The sequence below is a fragment of the Mytilus californianus genome, unplaced genomic scaffold, assembly GCF_021869535.1.
Source record: "Mytilus californianus isolate M0D057914Y unplaced genomic scaffold, xbMytCali1.0.p SCAF_7, whole genome shotgun sequence".
In the NCBI taxonomy this organism is placed as follows: domain Eukaryota; kingdom Metazoa; phylum Mollusca; class Bivalvia; order Mytilida; family Mytilidae; genus Mytilus; species Mytilus californianus.
In genome coordinates, this window is record NW_026262723.1 from 70,031,059 (window position 1) to 70,048,701 (window position 17,643).

Consider the following 17,643-nt stretch of genomic DNA (forward strand, 5'->3'; position numbering starts at 1 on the left):
ACAATAAAACAGTTGGAAAGGACTTTACTCGTCATCTAATGCATTCGGTATACAATGTTCAACAAGCTCATCTGATTGTTTTCGTTTAGGCGAACTTGGACCAGCATCTGCATTTGAGAGAGGATCAAAATCGTGAGAGTAAGAGATATTGAAGTTTTATTGGCTTTAATATATATATTTTTTTTACTTTATTTCATCAAATTTCTAGTCTTCAATAAAAAAAAATTGCCTTCAGATGTGCGCTGGATAAAACATTTCAATTATGGCTTTGGATGACTGATAATTTCATGATTGACCACTTCGACAAGCGTTACAGATGCATTTACAATAAAACACAGAAAAAAGGTTCTGCTGCGTTCACGAATACATTGAAGAGACAGGGATTTGTGGCGGTTTTTGTCAACGAATTGTACAGATTATTTGTAAGAGAGCAACGAACTTAGCATATTTGGTGAAACGAACGATACAGTATAAGATGAGCTTAATTAAAACGGTATCATGTTTATTTAGACTTCTAGGGAACATTTAAAGGCACGTGGTAATTTTACGTGTAGTGGTTAATCATTGCTTTAAGAATTGCTCTACAAAAGTTAATGTAAAAAAAGATATTGAACAATGTTTACCTCATAAAATGTAGAAAATTGCACTATGCCTTTGCGATTTGTATCGAGCATCTTCATCTAATGTTTTTTTTACAAAATCTAAAACTTGCAACAACTTTATAATTGATTAGATAAACTATCATGTTCATGTACACCTTCATATATACTGACATAAGTTCTAGAAAGGCATTCGAAATTGTTGTCACCCCAAATGATGTCTTGATTATCGCTTCGAACATGTCAAAGTCCGGATTCATTTGTATCGGGGTTATACGGGGTGAAGTGTATGCCAATTACTTAATGCCTTACTTATATAATTAGTTCTTAGAAGGGAAGAGCAAACATAGTTCTGATATCTTTTGACAAAGGTGAATACTGAAATGACTATAAGTACATACAAATTTGTATCACCAACGTAGTTTAATCAGAACAAAATATGATGAAAATTATATGTTTTGCCAAGCCTGGATACATTTGGTTCAGTGATTATGAAGACGACAAGAATATGTCTTGAAATTCAAAGTAATGTTACATAACATATTCTGCTTGATGGAAGACCTACACTTTGAGTAAGAACAACACACAAGGTTAAAAATCCCTACGAAACTGTTATCTCTATTCAGACGCATTTTTCTTACTCTAGGCCGACCAGTCTACTCCTAAATGCCTTATGCTTGGAGGAGTGTCAGCAAATATCAGTTTTTATTGTTTTTTGGTTTAACATGTTTAACCCAATGCTAATCTAGCAGACCGATTCCTGCACTGGATGGAAGCTTGCTACCTTGAGATCAGCATGGGGCTTAATCAAGTAGAAAATCGATAATATAGATACAACAATCTGCTGAAGTTTGGTTTCAATAGGCTTTGTTAAAAATGGGCACTATTGTATGTACACTGACTGAGTGACCACCAATGACCAGGATGACCATTCCTATTGATATTGTGTCGGGTACAAGGAAAGAGATGGACTAAACAAAAAAGAGAAATATTTTATGAGTATAATTAGTTTATTGCTTTAATATTTACAATAATTGTTAAGTACTTTACAATATGTAAAAAAAAGTATACAATTAAAAATTCTGAAGATACAGAATATTCTAACACAACCACACTTGGAGCATCATTCCTTCAGCATAAACTCTATATGAGTTACAGCATAAACTCTATGAGTTACAGCAATAACTCTGTGAGTCACAACATAAACTCTATGAGTTACAGCATAAATTCTATGAGTTACAGCATTAACGTCAATGGTGCCTGTAATTCTTTATTCATCTCTTACAACTTTTGGGGGAGACAAAACCAAACTTTATCTCTACTCATCAATTTGATATCAAAGCAATACTCTAAATTAGTTTCCCCTTCAGCAAATAGAAATGATATGACATTCAAAAACAAAAGGTGTGTACTTTAATGTCATGACGGTTTGTATGATTTTTACAAGGACTAACACTTTATAGATTTTATAATTTAATACAAAGAATATAATAATTTTAAATTTGTATGTTTGGAGTATTGTAATAAATAAAGCACCATATTTATATTTACATTGCATTTCTGTCCTTTTCTTTCTCTCTTTTTTCACCCCATAACTTTTAGCTTCAAGGATAAGTTTTTTGAAAGATGTTTATAATTATTTAAAGCATTTTTATAGTATTTACATGTAATTGTTGTCTTACATTGTACTAGTATTTAGGAAGTTCTACTTCCATACATAAACAAGCAATAGAAATATGAAGTCTCATAATGCAACCAAGAGACTAAGGCAAAAAAAAAAAATGTCTATTTAAGGTTACATCATAAAAAACAGGGTAGGTAACCATAGTTAGGTTGGTATTTCCATTTTATTTATTTTGTTTTTCATTTTATTTTCTGCAACATGATTTTGAGTCGTACAGTCTGTCATGCCATGTTTCAGAGTTGTCCATGGGCTGAGTTTACCCATAATTTTAAGGATTGGATATAATTTCCTTGGTTATTGGTTGGAAAAAAATGGCAGCAAAGTGTTTATTTCAACATATGAGTCACAAGTTTTCTTAAAACAGCTGTCATATTCAAGATTGTGAACATTGGAATGTATAAGGCAATTGATTTAATCTATTGGAAACTCTTAACTTCACTTACAATTAATTTTTCACTTTACAATGGAAATAAAAATGACTTAGGGTCAGCGTTCAAATTAGGGTCAGTCGGGTAACAGTAAATAGACATATATTTTATTTTGGCCTAATATTTATGAAAGTTATAAACCATTCTAAGAAAGTGTATATATATGGTAAATGAAACAGAGTCAAGGGCCAACAAGACTTTTTTTTTGCCCAATTAAATTTTGTTTATTTAAGAATATATGAAAATCAAGATCTGTTTAATAAGTTTTAAAATACATCTGACAAAATTATTTTCTGTTTAAATTTTATAAATAAAACTGTCTTTAATGAAGAAATGGTGGAAAATAGGTAAAAAAGGTTGACACTGTTGAGATTATGAATATCACCAAATAATTGCCATTCAATATTCCCCATAACTTCATATTTATATCTTGCTTAATCAGCCATACCTTTCATTAGTTAATATGGGATATTTGTAGGTATTTTGTCACGGATGATAAACAAACATTTCATTTAAACATGAAAACATAGATCATTTGAATATTTTCTTAGCTTAAAATCGGTCAGTAAAATTTAAAAGTCATGTATTCCTACAATAAAAACATTGTTGGCAGAAGCCTAGAATTTAAATTGGACAGAATTAAAGAATTGCATGATTAAAATCATAAAACTATCATAAATGCTATACTGTGGCTTCATAAATATTCGTGGGATAACAATTTTTGTGGATTTTGTGGGTTCAGGTGAACCATGAATTTCAATGTTCAATGTAGTACACATTTTTTAAAGGCTTGTATTCATTTTTCTTAAACCATAAAATCACAAAATCCACAAAAAAAATACAGTTTTCCATAATCCATGCAAATTGGTACCCACAAAAAATAAATGAATCCACTCTAGTTAACCAAACTTGGAAAAATCTGGTAAAAAATTGTGTTCACAAATAAAAACCTGAAATTGACTGGTGAATAATTTCAACAATTTGTTTACAAATAAAAAAAGAGGTAAATAGCCAAGTTTTAACTTGATTATTAATCCACAGCACTTTATTGCCTTATAATATTACTAAAATATCTTTTCCCTCTACAAAATATCTGGCTATATCACAGCTTCACCTGAAATAAAACATAAAAAAATAATAAATATTTCAATGATTTCGTAAAATATATGTTTACAATGGATTCATATGTAATGAAATAAGGTTTCTGACATAGTAAATACTTAGTTCCTCTAACATACCTTTACGTCCAAATAATTCTGGAAAATTCTATAGAACACCAGTTTTCTTAAAAGGGTAGAATTGATAAACAAAAAAATAAAAACCATCTTCAATACTGTAATGTCTCTTTATAAAAATAAGGAGATGTGGTATGATTGCCAATGAGACAACTATCCACCAAATTTAAAATGAAGTGGAAGTAAGCAGAGACATGTATACTATATATATATGTCTCTGACGTAAGCAATTATAGGCAACTGTACGGCCTTCAACAATGAGAAAAACCAATACCGTATAGTCGGCTATAAAAGGCCCCAACATGAAAAATATGAAACAATTCAATTGAGAAAACTAACGGCCTAATTTATAACAAAACAATTAACAAAAAACAAATATGACCGACATGAACCAACGACAACCACTGAACTACAGGCTCCTGACTTGGGACAGGCACATAATGAATGTGGCGGGGTTAAACATGTTTGTGAGTGCTCAACCCTCCCCTTTCCTGGGACAGTGGTGTAACAGCACAACATAAGAACAAACTATAACCAGCTACTTAAAAATACCAGCTCAATCTTTACAAAGATGACAGTGGGTAAAATACTGCAAAAAATTCCTTTTAAGTTAAATGGAACAGAATCGACTGAAAGTAAACCTAAGAAAATATGTTGTTTTTTTGCTGATGAATAATTATTAAGGTAAATAGTAGTTGAAAAAAAATGCAAGTCATTCTATAATATTACCTTTTAAGATAATACATACCAAGTTTGTTTAAACATAGAGTAATTTAGGAGTGTATTTTCACAAATGTTTCTTTATAAATATACAGTTTATTTTTGTCTGCAAAAAAGAAGAAAGAAAAAAGGTGCCAATGTTAAAAGTGAGAATCATTTCCTGCCAATTTTTCAATGGCTTATATCTCGAAAACAAGGACATGGGGTGTCATAGTTTCATGAAGTTTTACTTATTTGTTCATATACAAATATATAATCTATTAACACTTAGTTGTGATTGACTTTAAAGTATTCTGATATAAATATTACCATTATAATTTACACGATGCCAGAATATCTTCACACAGTTTTTTGTAATGCCAGGTATCCCCTTTTACTCTCTTTCTACATACACCAATATAAGGCATTTTAGGCAACGAGCATACTTCCAAATCAAATGCCAATTGAACTCGTCTCCAATCATCCATTACCGTACATCGTAAAGTGTAGCTGAAATTATAAAACCATTACATGTATGACCAAAGTAATTGGGAAACAGTATATTTCTATGCTATCCTCTCTCTGCTTTATAACAGATTCAGCAATTTAAAGTTCCTTAATTTTGAGAATTAAATACACATTAAATATCATATTACAAACTGTTCAATTCATTCATTTTTGTTCATGTACAATAACTTTATCATTCAAAGAATTGTAGTGACCACTGGCAGACCTATTTGGAAAATCACCGCGATTTTTGTAAAAACTCCGGTGTTTTTTGGCTAATCTCCGCGAAACGGATAAAAATTAGAGGTTCATCGTAAATTTGCTGTATTACAGGATATTTTGCATGTTATCCGGAGATTTTCCGTGTCGGCGGGAATTAGCCGTTTGTCCGATAAAACTGGTGTGTATTGAGTCATTGATAGAATCACTGATGCGTGAACGACGGTTATTAATAGGTCGTTGTATAATCCGTTATGCGTGAGCGACGGTTATTTATAGATCCTTGTAGTGTGGTACAAATTATGATATATAGATGTTTACAGAATTAAAAACAAAGTAACTATAATCATTTGAGATATAAGGAATTTTCAAAAATATATCATATAATGTTTCTGTAAATTTAGAGAGAAACAGATTATATATATCTGGGGATTAGATGGTTACTTTTTTTAATTATATGTCAGAGGCCGCAGATCATTTAATTGCTTCTAGAACCGTTTATTGAAACAAAAATTAAATGAACGGCCAGGGGAAAGTCTTTAGTAACCTTAGTTGGTATCAGGGGTCAACTGGGTTGAGTTCAATATCGTAGCAGCTACGTAGCGGCTATGTAGTTGCTATCAATATATATGTAGCAGCTTATCTATAGCTACACGTTCAATAGTAAAAATCTACATAGCACTACGTAGCCGCTACGATATTGAACGCAACCCTGGTAATACATAGAGTCAGACCGTCGTTGCATAATATGTATATGTATTTACACACAATGCAGTGCATTCAAACTCGATTTCGCAAACTCGTGGGTTGTCTTTTTAGACAAAAAAGTTCAATTTAAAAGATATGAAAGTTGCGTACATGTATACAAGCATAGATATAATAGCCATTATATCTATGATACAAGGAATTGTATATTTAACGTCAATGCCTGTCTTGTTAACTAATCTGTTACACTTTGAAATGTAAATAAGTTCTTTTTAAAAGATTGGACGGTTATTTCACATGAATAAAAGTTCTTCTGATCATTTTTGTTTTACAATGATTTTTGAAAGTGCGATCTTAAAACTAAGTTTGTCCGGACTTGCATGGAATATTTGCCACTGGAAGTTAAGCAACCAACAATCAATCATCTTAAAATAAAATAAATATGCCTGAGCGATAATATTCTTAAATTTTTTAATGTGAAACACAGTTTCTTCATTTATTAGAAATCACTTTCAGGTCTAATGGTAAAGTGAATATACATTCCGGGATGAGATTAATTTACTATAATTGCCAAAGAAAAAGAAATGATATTACGTTTCTTTTAATTAAATTTTAGACTGCAACAAATGTAGATCGAACATTTTTAATAATGAAATAATGCACGTCAAAAATTTCGCTCACAATAGAGATGTAAAAAATAGATTTTATCAATTGTGTCACTGCACGAGATTTTCCAACGGCGGGAAATATCATGTAGCTATAAACACAGGTGATGTTACTGACCGATTGTGGAATGTCAATTTAGGGTTAAATTTGATGTGTAATGATTGACATTATTGTGCGCGTTAGGTTGAGGCTCTAGAAGGTTCATTTCAATTGATAACCAAAATTATAAAATCAAGTTTTTTTTTCAAATCAACGTTTAAGTGTAAAATTTTGTGGGAGGGAAACTTTATTTTGTTTGTTTTTTAGGGGCACAGGGAGTTACCATAAAAATCTATAGGAACATTGAATAAAACAATTTCGAAGGTCACAACTTGTAAACTAATGAAAACAATGATAAACACTGCTGACAAGCGTAAACAGTTGTACGTTACTTAGAAAATAGAGAGAGTGAAAAAAAAAGGACGTTGATGATGGTTACTGTTCATGTTAATTTTGAAAGATCGTGGTAACTGATTTCTGGGATGGTGGTACTTGCCAAAAGGTTGTATAAAAGGACAAACTAAGTACAATTTTAGCCGTGATATATGGGGGCCCCTCACGCTTGAATTAATTTACGTTACGTATTTCGTCCTTTATTATGACTTACAGTTGATCATAGTTGAGTACTACGTGTCGGTCAGGGGCGGATCCAGACACTGTGAAAAAAGGAAGGGTGTGCTAGCAAGGGTTTCTCAGAAAAAAGGGGGTGCTAGTACAGTTGGCCTAATGTATTTGAAGGCCAGGATTGGAAGATTATCAGACATTCTGTGGCTCAATTTTAATTTTATTTTCTAACTGTGAAGTGCTACTACCTAAGCCGTGGCCTGGAGAACCATACCCAATTTTTTAAAAGGGTGTTCCAAAGGCATATTGAAATACTTCCAGCATTAAACAGGTCCTGAGGTACAATTTCTTGGGGAGGAGATTTCAATTGCTGTTATGTGGGTCAATTTTTTGTTACTAGGAATTTTCGTTTTTTTTTTTCATCAGATTTGCCCCAATTGTCTATTCTGTTAAGGTTTCACAAAAGTCAAAATATATAACACTTCATAAACATCTGAACTTTGCCTGTATTTTTCAACCTATAATGAATAAAGTCCTAAACTATATGCAAATATCTTCATTTAAACATACTTAAACATATGCACACCGTGTAAATTGTAAATAAAATTGAAATTGTTATGTTGTGGCCAACCCGGTTCTTGGGGTGAACACCAAATTTTCCAAAAGAAATCTGGAGATCTATTCTGATCCCCAATTTGATGAGAGAAAAAAATATTGTGGTCTGGCAGTTGACAAAAAAAATCGGAATTCCAGAGTTCCCCATACCGTTTATTTCAAGAAAAAAATGTTTGGTGCATGGCAGTGGGGAATAACGTTGTGTTCCGAATTATTTCCGACTCAGAACAAACCCCTAACCCTTTGAATTTAAATGTTGCTCCTATATACCTTACTATCGTGAATTTTCAATGTTTCATGTATATTTCAGGTCAGATCCCAGGGCATACTATGTGTTCAAAATTATAAAAACGTAGAAAATTCATGATTCATGTACGTGTAATATGTCTCAAGAAAATGGATTGAAGGCATATTAATTATCAAATTATTTATTTGTACAAAAAAAAAACACATAGGCAATGAAAACCGTGTGTGCGCCAAGAAAGGTCAATACGTATGACTCAACTCGGAGGCTGATTTAGGGGCAGGCTGTCCAGATCCCTCCTTATGGAACTACATATGGTTAATTTTGACTTTTATTTACTTGTTTCACTTACCCGAATAATTCAGTCGTTATATTCCGCTGATCTACGATTATTTCATTAACAAGTATATAGAAGAGATCGATTACGGAGAGAGACTGAATTTTTCGGGGTTAGTTCCACTCCGACCTTTTTTTAGTTTATACAATAAAGCAAGTCTATTTAATCCATTTCTCCGCTGTTTTCGTTATATATAGCACTTTCCTCATACTAAGGTTAGGTTTCAAAGAGTGGATCATTAATATGAACATGTCGGGGTCTTTTAGAGCTGACAATGCGGTATGGGCTTTGCTCATTGTTGAAGGCCGTACGGCGACCTATAGTTGTTAATTTCTGTGTCATTTTTGGTCTCTTGTGGAGAGTTGTCTCATTGCCAATCATACCACATCTTCTTTTTTTATATATAATAACAATATCATAATTACAAATACTAATTCTCCTTACGTCATCCGAGAATACACGTGTCTTTTCTTTAGGCTAAAGCGCGAGTAGATGGTCAGATATATATATGGAATTTTGAAAGGACCTTGACTGGCTACACAGCCCTTGCACGATCTGATCGATGGTCAGAAAGATGACCGTCAAGTTCTAAGTGCACACAAATGGTCACATGTCATGAATATCCATGAACGTACAACGAACTAAATTTTATATATACGAATCCTTGCTGTACCACAGGTGTCCTTGTGTAATGAAATTTTAGGGTATTGGTGCATAGTCAAGTGATTAGATAAACTTGGATAATCAATGAGAGAGAATGAATGACCATTTTAAGTTAATCCAGGGACTTTCTATTGATTGTTGTTTGCTTAACGCTGCATTAGCACAAAAATGCTATATCGCGGCGAGAGCTTATTCCAATATTTTTACAATTTAAGGTATATTTTTAAAATCAGACAAAAAGGTCCTTCAATAAACTAAAAATCTAGACTAAAGGGACTTTCTATACTAACGGGATAAGATAAGATAAAACTTTTTTTTATTAAATAATGAAAGCTTTTTCAGATGAAGGGAGTGTCGGACATAGTTTTAACTCTAAATGAAACTGTTCTTTAATTCATAAATAATAAAACATAAAATTAAAGGCATTTTAGACCCTTCCTACAAACGGAAAAGATGAGCATGAAAAATAAGTGAAAGGGGGGTGGGCATAAGTGACTGGTTACGAATTAATTTTAATAGTAGTTCACCGTGCAAGAAGTTTTAAAGTACTAATGGAATAGTGTGACAGAAGCGGATTTAGAGGGGGCCAGGTACCCCTTTTCTTGAAAGAAAATGTGGTTGATTATACATGTATTGGGAATCACTGAAGCATGACTGAAGCGACCCCCTCTTAGGCAGTCAGTGCATATGAAAATTTCTGGATCCGCCACTGGTGTGCTAGCTTATAAATGATATATTTTTTACTTCCTTTATTTTTTTTAATCCTTACTCCGTCTTTGTGAAATAATCGAGACTTCATCAGGTATACACGCGGAGAAATAAAATATTGAAGTGATTTGAGTACCGATATATGAAATGTCTCCTTGGTAGCTGGTATCCCTTGTGGGATTAATAAATTGAACTCATGTGTGCCGGAATAGGTAATTAATATATTTTATTTTTTATTATTTGTCAACTTATGGTACGGTAATAACTTTCATTTTTTTATTTTCCTTTTGTTTCAATTTCAATTTGCCCTTCGTTTTGTGAACAAAATAACACGGCTACACATTTTAAGACAAAACACACTTATAGTTCGACTAACACGTTGACTTATTGTACTCACTTAGTATCAGATAAACGAGATGCATGCTCCTTAAAATCATTTCAGATATTCTATGGAATTTTTAATTCACCAGAAAATCAGAAATATCCATCTTAAACATTTCTTTTTTCATTGGATGTTATATCATTTTAAATATCTAACAAGGCACATAAAAAATTCTAGTTTTTTTGCGATGTCCAATATTACGTGCGATGATGCGTAGCTGCATGGAAGTTACTACATGAATTACATCATTTTGATTATCTTTGAAATCACTCACACGTGGCGGTGTACACATTACACTCAATATACGACTTAAAATACCTGGGGCAATTTATACTTCCGTTTATTGTCCCTTTACTAGCCAGTGTACCTGTGTAAGGTTATAGATGTAATTTTACATCTATGGTAAGATGTATCTCTGACTCCAAAACAGTCGAGTGCGAATCCCGGATTTTGACAAAGAATGTTGGAGGACGAAAAGACAACATTCGAAATGAGATTTATGTATAAAGTTTATATTATGCATATATACCATTGAAGCAGCCTCTGATAAATTGTCATCTAAGACGGTATAAATTAAAATTCTGTTGACATGGCACGAAGAGGAGTTGAGAAATATGCGACACATTTTATTCAATGTCCTCACAAAGGTAGTTTATTTTACATGTTCTCGGACATTAAATATATTTCTTGTGTGACAGTTTGCTGACTGTTAACACCATGTTCAATTTATCTTAATTGACAAACATTTTGATAAGGTTCCATCATTCGAAAATAAGTTATTAAAATCTCAGTAGGTTCAAAACTACTAATATTTATCACACAGAATGCAACAAATAAAGGTTACAGAAATGGGCTCTACCACTTCACACTTTGGCAATTGAAAATAAAATCTAATCAGTCAAATTCTCAGTATCACAACTTCATTTAACTGCAGTAGATATATCTTTCAAGATAACTGAATAAAATAAATATTCTTAAAAACAAGAGTGTAGGGAGTCTATTTCCTACTGACACGCATGAACAATTTTCATTTTTTTTATATACTGCCTGAATGACATGACTCGAGAAATATTTGTCACTGGACATCAATTTAAAAATTAAAAAGAAAACAAAGAACTCGAAATTAAGGATCTGTATGACACCGTACAGCCCTTCTCAGACAGTGAGCAAAACTCATACCATATAGAATTTATAAAATGCCCCGACATGACATAATTTGGAAAAATTAAAAAGACAACACCTTTAAAAATTACAAGCTCCTGACTTGCCAGGACAGTCATAGAATGAGGAGGGTTTAAACCTATTTGAGATAGCTCAACCCTCATGCGGTCACCAATCCTGGAATGTAAGACTGAGAAAATCCATATCCTTTGCTTTATAGGATAGGACTGGGCCTCCCCCAACCTGGACAGTGAGGAATAACATGCACAAATTGTGAAAATTAAAGTTAAAATCAATAAGAATCATTGGATCTAGTGTAACGCAGTTATAAACAGTCAGAGAAAAATCATGAACTTGTGTGATACCAAAATATACGTACATAAAATCGAGAGAAAAAGGCACGACCATAAGTATGCATTAAAGCAATCTATGTATGTAGCAGGGAATTTATGTTTTTTTTTGTTCACATCTCATCCTTTTTTTTCCATTCATTTCCAATGTTTGTCGACTTGATATATAGCCTGGTTGAGGATGTACTTATGTGATGTTTATGAATTTGTGTATAGCTTGTTATGTTTCTTTACAAAAGCTTCTCCGACTTATAGTATCTATCTATCTATACTACTTAAACGAGAAGACCTCATTTTGTTAGTCGCTTCTCTTCCTTTCACAATAAATTAATCATCATGACTCTGTGTTCTATAGGTTCCATGCATAGTTGCATTTGTCATCTAATCTTATGATTCTACTGTTTGGGTTATTTTAGGAGAAATCAATTTAGCAGTGATCGCCGTGTAGAAGAAACTTGGAATTGATAGTTTATATCAAATATACTTTATTGATAATAAATGTATGTTCATAGTATACAGAACCGCCAAAATAATGGTATTTAACAGAAAACAAAAAAAATAATGCACTTTGGAGAAAAGGGAGAGGGCTTGAAAAAAATTGTCCCCGTCTCCAGGAGTCCCTATGAATTTTGATACCTTTTCTGAAATTATCCAGATTTATAAAAAGAGATGGACCATTTGGTACATATACCAAGGGGAAACTTCGTGCAAAGCATTATTATTTATAGTTTAATTGAATTTAGTAGAAAAAGAAAATTTGGTGAAAATAAAATCAAGATTTTTTTAGAAAATCCACAGATTTTAAGACCGAGATTTTTATACGATTCCAATTTTTTTTTTGGGGGGGGGGATCGTATAATGGTATGATGTGGTTGTTGTCGTCTACGTCGTCCGAAGACACATTTGTAGTTTCTGGACTATAACTTGTGTGTAAGTGTATGGATCTCTCTGACATTGTACCACAAAGTTCCATATCACAAAAGGAAGGCTGGGATTGAGTTTGGGGGTAATTGCCCCATTCATGAAGGAATTCGGGGCCATAAAAGGGCCAAAAAACATTTTTTTAGTTATTCTAGTTTTTCAGACAATAACTTGTGTTTAAGTCACTGTATGGATCTTTCTGAAATTGTACTATAAGTTTCCATACTACAAAGGAAAACTGGGATCAAGTGTTGAGGTTATTGCTCCAAAGGGCGAGGGGGTTGTGAGTTCAAAAAGTTTGCAGGTTTCCAATTTTTTAACAGGGGTTTAATTTTTTTTTCAAAATTTTTCAAATTTTAAAATATTTCAAAAGTTTCAAGAAGAAATCTTTAATTGCACAGTATTGCCCAATAGATTTGAAAGACCTTTACACATGTTTTGTGTCAGAAACCTATATTATGTCAAAAATTTGATCACAATCCTAATTCAGACAGTAATAAGCTTGAATATTGTGTCAAAATTTGCCCCAACTGTTCATGGTTCAACTTCTGCGGTCATATCAGGCTGCGCTCAGCGCCGAAGCATTTTATTTTTGTTATAATATTTTAAACATATATAACTCAATTAAAAAAATCATTGCTAGCACTGAATGCAATAATCCTTCATCAATAAAGCATCGAATCGCCAAATATGACAGTACAAGGGAAAAGCTGTGGATTTTCTAAAAAAAAATCCATATGTTTAGCATTTAATCAACACAAGGGTACATAATCCTTAAAAGCCTTTGAGAACGTAACTTTATAGCAAGGAACTATAACATATGCAGATTTTCTTTGAACACATACGAAGGTCTTGAATATTGGGGGGGGGGGGGGGGGGTCTTTCAATCCTAATTGTCTTTTAATTTGTTAGTCATCTGTTTTTCTCTATTCTTCATATTTTTTTCTCATTATTCTATATTCTTTATTTTCTTGGCGTCTATTTTTCTTTACTTTTCTGGTCCTATGTTGTGCACTTTTTGTCCATTTGTGTTCTCTAGTCTTCTATAAATCCTATCCAGACCCTCACAAACATACATAATCAATAAGTTCCGCTCCTATTACCTAACCCCACTTGACATGGATATAGATAATTGTCATCCATGGGGTTTTCTCATCCGTTTTGAATATAACATTGCTATTAAAACGGGTACGTTATAAAAAAAGAAGACGTGGTATGATTGCCAATAAGACAACTCTCCACAAGAGAAATGACACAGAAATTAACAACTATAGGTCACTGTACAGCCTTCAACAATGAGCACAGCCAATATTGTATAGCCAACTTTAAAAGGACAACATACTAGGAGTCCATTACATCAGATATAACATATAGAGATGTATAAATACGCAGTCACGTATACGTCCGATGCTAAATTGTTGACTTTGTTGGAAGGCAAAATGATTAGCCCTATACTGACTGGAACTAGTATATATATAACTGAAACTAAATGAAAATCAAGGAATCTACACATGCTGTAATAGCAAATCTGAACGGAACCAAAACGCATGTTTGTAAAAAAATAAATAATATACAACTTACATTTCAGCAACTGTTATATTAGTAATTATTAATGATGTAGTTCGTGAATAAATTGTCCTACACAGTGGAACAAATGGACAGTCTAAGTACGTTAATGTCTGGATTAATATTTCTGCAAAGACGTTGTCATTTTATTGTTTCCATTAACAGACTTAAATAAAAATCAAATTATAACTTTGTAATGATTATAAATGTTTACCTTTTCAATAAATTTTGGTTTATTGAATATATTTACGGGAAAAAAAGAACTCAAATGTTTTATTTCCATGTATTTTATGACATATTAAAAAACATCTTTGTGTAAAAGAAAAATCGAATCACATCAAATTTTGATCGGCCGTAAAATAAACTTCACATCACTTTATTTATATCACAAATCAATTTACAAAAACTTCTCAACGATGTCACAATAGAAAGCACGAGTGATCTATCAGGCGGACCAACTTGTGGCAAATGATTGACAGGTATGATTAGATCTTGAGGCTCCTATGGGGAACGTGGTGTCGAAAGGAAAATAGAAGATTATTCAATTATAATTTTTAGGACTCGTACGAAATGTGATCTGATATGGAAAATTTTGAGTTCTTTTAATAGCACAAAGAAATAAGACGTTAGAAGGGTAACAAAGTGTAACTATAAACCAATGACTCGTATGTAATTTACGGGAAAGATTTTATCAAAAGTTTGTTGAAAACTTTCAATTTCAAACCTTCTTGGTTGGAATGAATATGTTCGATTTATATGCAAATAGGTCTTTATTATATAATATATTTAAATTATCTTCATTAATTACAATACAATATATAACATGTATCTATGATATCCTCCGTAACGACTAAATATATGTACAGGTAAAATTAAATTCTGATCAATCGGGTACAGATTGATTTACGACCTTCCACTGGTATTGCACAAGCAATATCACAGCAGGTGTTAAATACACTAGGACAAGTGTCAGATCAGTTTGACATCCTGCCCGATTACGGTATCTTCCGGAGACTCTATAAGTACAAGGACTGATTTTTTTTCTAAACATGACAATTGTGAAGAATTTTTTAAAGTGAGAACAAAGTTTCTGACCCAAACTATCGATTCACATTATGAATCTATCATGAATAGTAGATTAATTTACGTTTTTTAACGTAAATACGATTTCCATTCATATATTAAAAAAATTGTAGTTGTCTTTAGCAAAGATAACACGTGTATTCATCTTGTTCATTGGTCACATTAAAATAGATTTTTCTTTAATGAACAATGACAACATTTGATATTTAAATCGTAAGTAACTTTATTATTAAAAACACCGTTTTATCTCAACCGAAAAGGGAAATAAGGTAGTTTTTTTAATCTGACTGTAAACATTGTATATATCACAACGATCTATTAATAACCGTCGCTCACGCATAACGGATTCTATAATCATCTATGTACAACGATCTATTAATAACCGTCGCTCACGCATCACTGGTTCTATCACTGACTCAATACACACCCGTTTTATCGGACAAACGGCTAATTCCCGCCAACACGGAAAATCTCCGGATAACATGCATAATATTCTGTAATACAGCAAATTTACGATGAACCTCTAATTATTATCCGTTTCGCGGAGATTAGCCAAAAATCGCGGGCATTTTCCAAATAGGTCTACCAGTGGACTATCTGATATTAACAATTTGTCCTTTTTCTTTTCAAACTTCAGTATACAATGTTTAAATACTAAGCATATAATGTACTTTGATAATGATTAATAGTTTGTCTTCATGTAAATGGTCAATGAACTACTCAGTTTTGAACCTTCCAGGTTTGTACAAATTTGACAGAAGGTATTCAGACTTGAAAGTGCTAAGTATAAAATCGGTAGATTTCCATTTAAACCGGTTTACGAAATTCAAAAAAATCCTAAGCAGTAAAAGAAAATTAGCAGAATATTTTGTACATAGTGCAAAATCTTTAACTATTTTCTGTGGAACTCTGTTGAATTGTCTGGACTTTCATAATTGTCCTGAGCTTGAATATACTCAATTTTGTATTTTTGTTCCTTTTTTTTTGTGATGATGCTGTCTCAAATAACATGGGAAAGAACACTGTCAATGTCAACAGTGGAAAATATAAATATTCCTGTATCATTTTCTGTAGCGTTTTAGAAATTTTTATAAAATTTGCCATTCTTGAAGGTCACATGATTTTGAATCAAGGACAAACTTAAACTTCTGTGATGTGTATTTTAATTTCACAGTGGAAGGCCTTGTAATGACTTTCATCATGTCAACAATCTATGCACTAATTTTTTTATTTTTCAGAATTTTCTCCATAGAATTCTATTTCAATGTTATCTCACGAGTACCTACTTAAGACCCATCTTCTATGTATTTTGTATATCTTAACCTCTTGTTTTACATGTGTATGTGACAGAGTGTTTTTAAAAAAAGAATTATTGTATTATATTGTACAGTAGTTACACATCTGGACCTTAATTTCATCATTTTGACAGCATCACGAGCACAATATTAGCGGTTACATGTTATTACCATAAAACATAAGTGTAGGATCAGTTGGTATATTTTCTTTTCTTTATAGTTCTGTTAATAATTCCTATTTATTTCTTTGAAAAATAAAATATATACTTACTCGCTTTGCTTGTAGGGTATAAACTTTTCTTCTATCACAGCTTTGATTCTACTTAAAACAAAGTCAGCACTAAATTCTCCTGTCCTGTATACGTTATGTAAAGCCTAAAAATATGTGAAAACAGAGATGTAAATATAATTAATTCTATATATACAATGCTATGCCCAAAACCTAATAATTTACAGTTATATATAAACTAATGCTGTCAAAATTGCCACTTAAATGTGCATAACTTAAGCCTCCAATATTTAGTATTGGTTGGCATATTATAATAATTTAACTACTGAAAGTTGAGAAATAATGCAAGTCACATACATTACAGCAGAGATAGAATTGCATTCCACTATTTCAAACTTTTTTTTCAGGCATTTGGCAGAGATCTTTCAGGAAAACTTTCTCAATTAGTGGTTGATTTAATTACATTATTCCTCTATTTTTAACTTAAAAAAAAAAAGTGTGAAAAGAAAAATTGAATACTGAAGATTTCAATACCATGAAAGGAAGTTTTAGCAGAAGAAAACTTAAATAAGAGAAATTTGTCATTTTTAGTTACTATTGAAGCAAATATTTTCCTAACAAAGAAGTGGTTTTTAAGTGTTTCTCGTTTTTTATATAGATTAGACTGTTGGTTTTCCTGTTTGAATTGTTTTACACTAGTCATTTTGGGGCCCTTTATAGCTTGCTGTTCGGTGTGAGCCAAGG

The 17,643-nt window shown here is 32.2% G+C and overlaps 1 protein-coding gene across 1 annotated transcript in view; it reads right to left on the minus strand.

The window, feature by feature from the left end:
• Positions 1 to 1,590: 1,590 nt before the first annotated feature.
• LOC127707570 (maternal embryonic leucine zipper kinase-like) overlaps positions 1,591 to 17,643 on the minus strand; it is a 30,088-nt gene continuing 14,035 nt past the window's right edge. Inside the window, exons 14-16 of the mRNA XM_052212169.1 lie at positions 16,942 to 17,045; positions 4,976 to 5,155; positions 1,591 to 3,825 (exon numbers count right to left, since the gene is read on the minus strand). Of these exons, the coding sequence (XP_052068129.1) occupies positions 4,978 to 5,155; positions 16,942 to 17,045 (282 nt within the window). The 3' untranslated portion in view covers positions 1,591 to 3,825; positions 4,976 to 4,977. The remainder of the gene's footprint in view (positions 3,826 to 4,975; positions 5,156 to 16,941; positions 17,046 to 17,643) is intronic.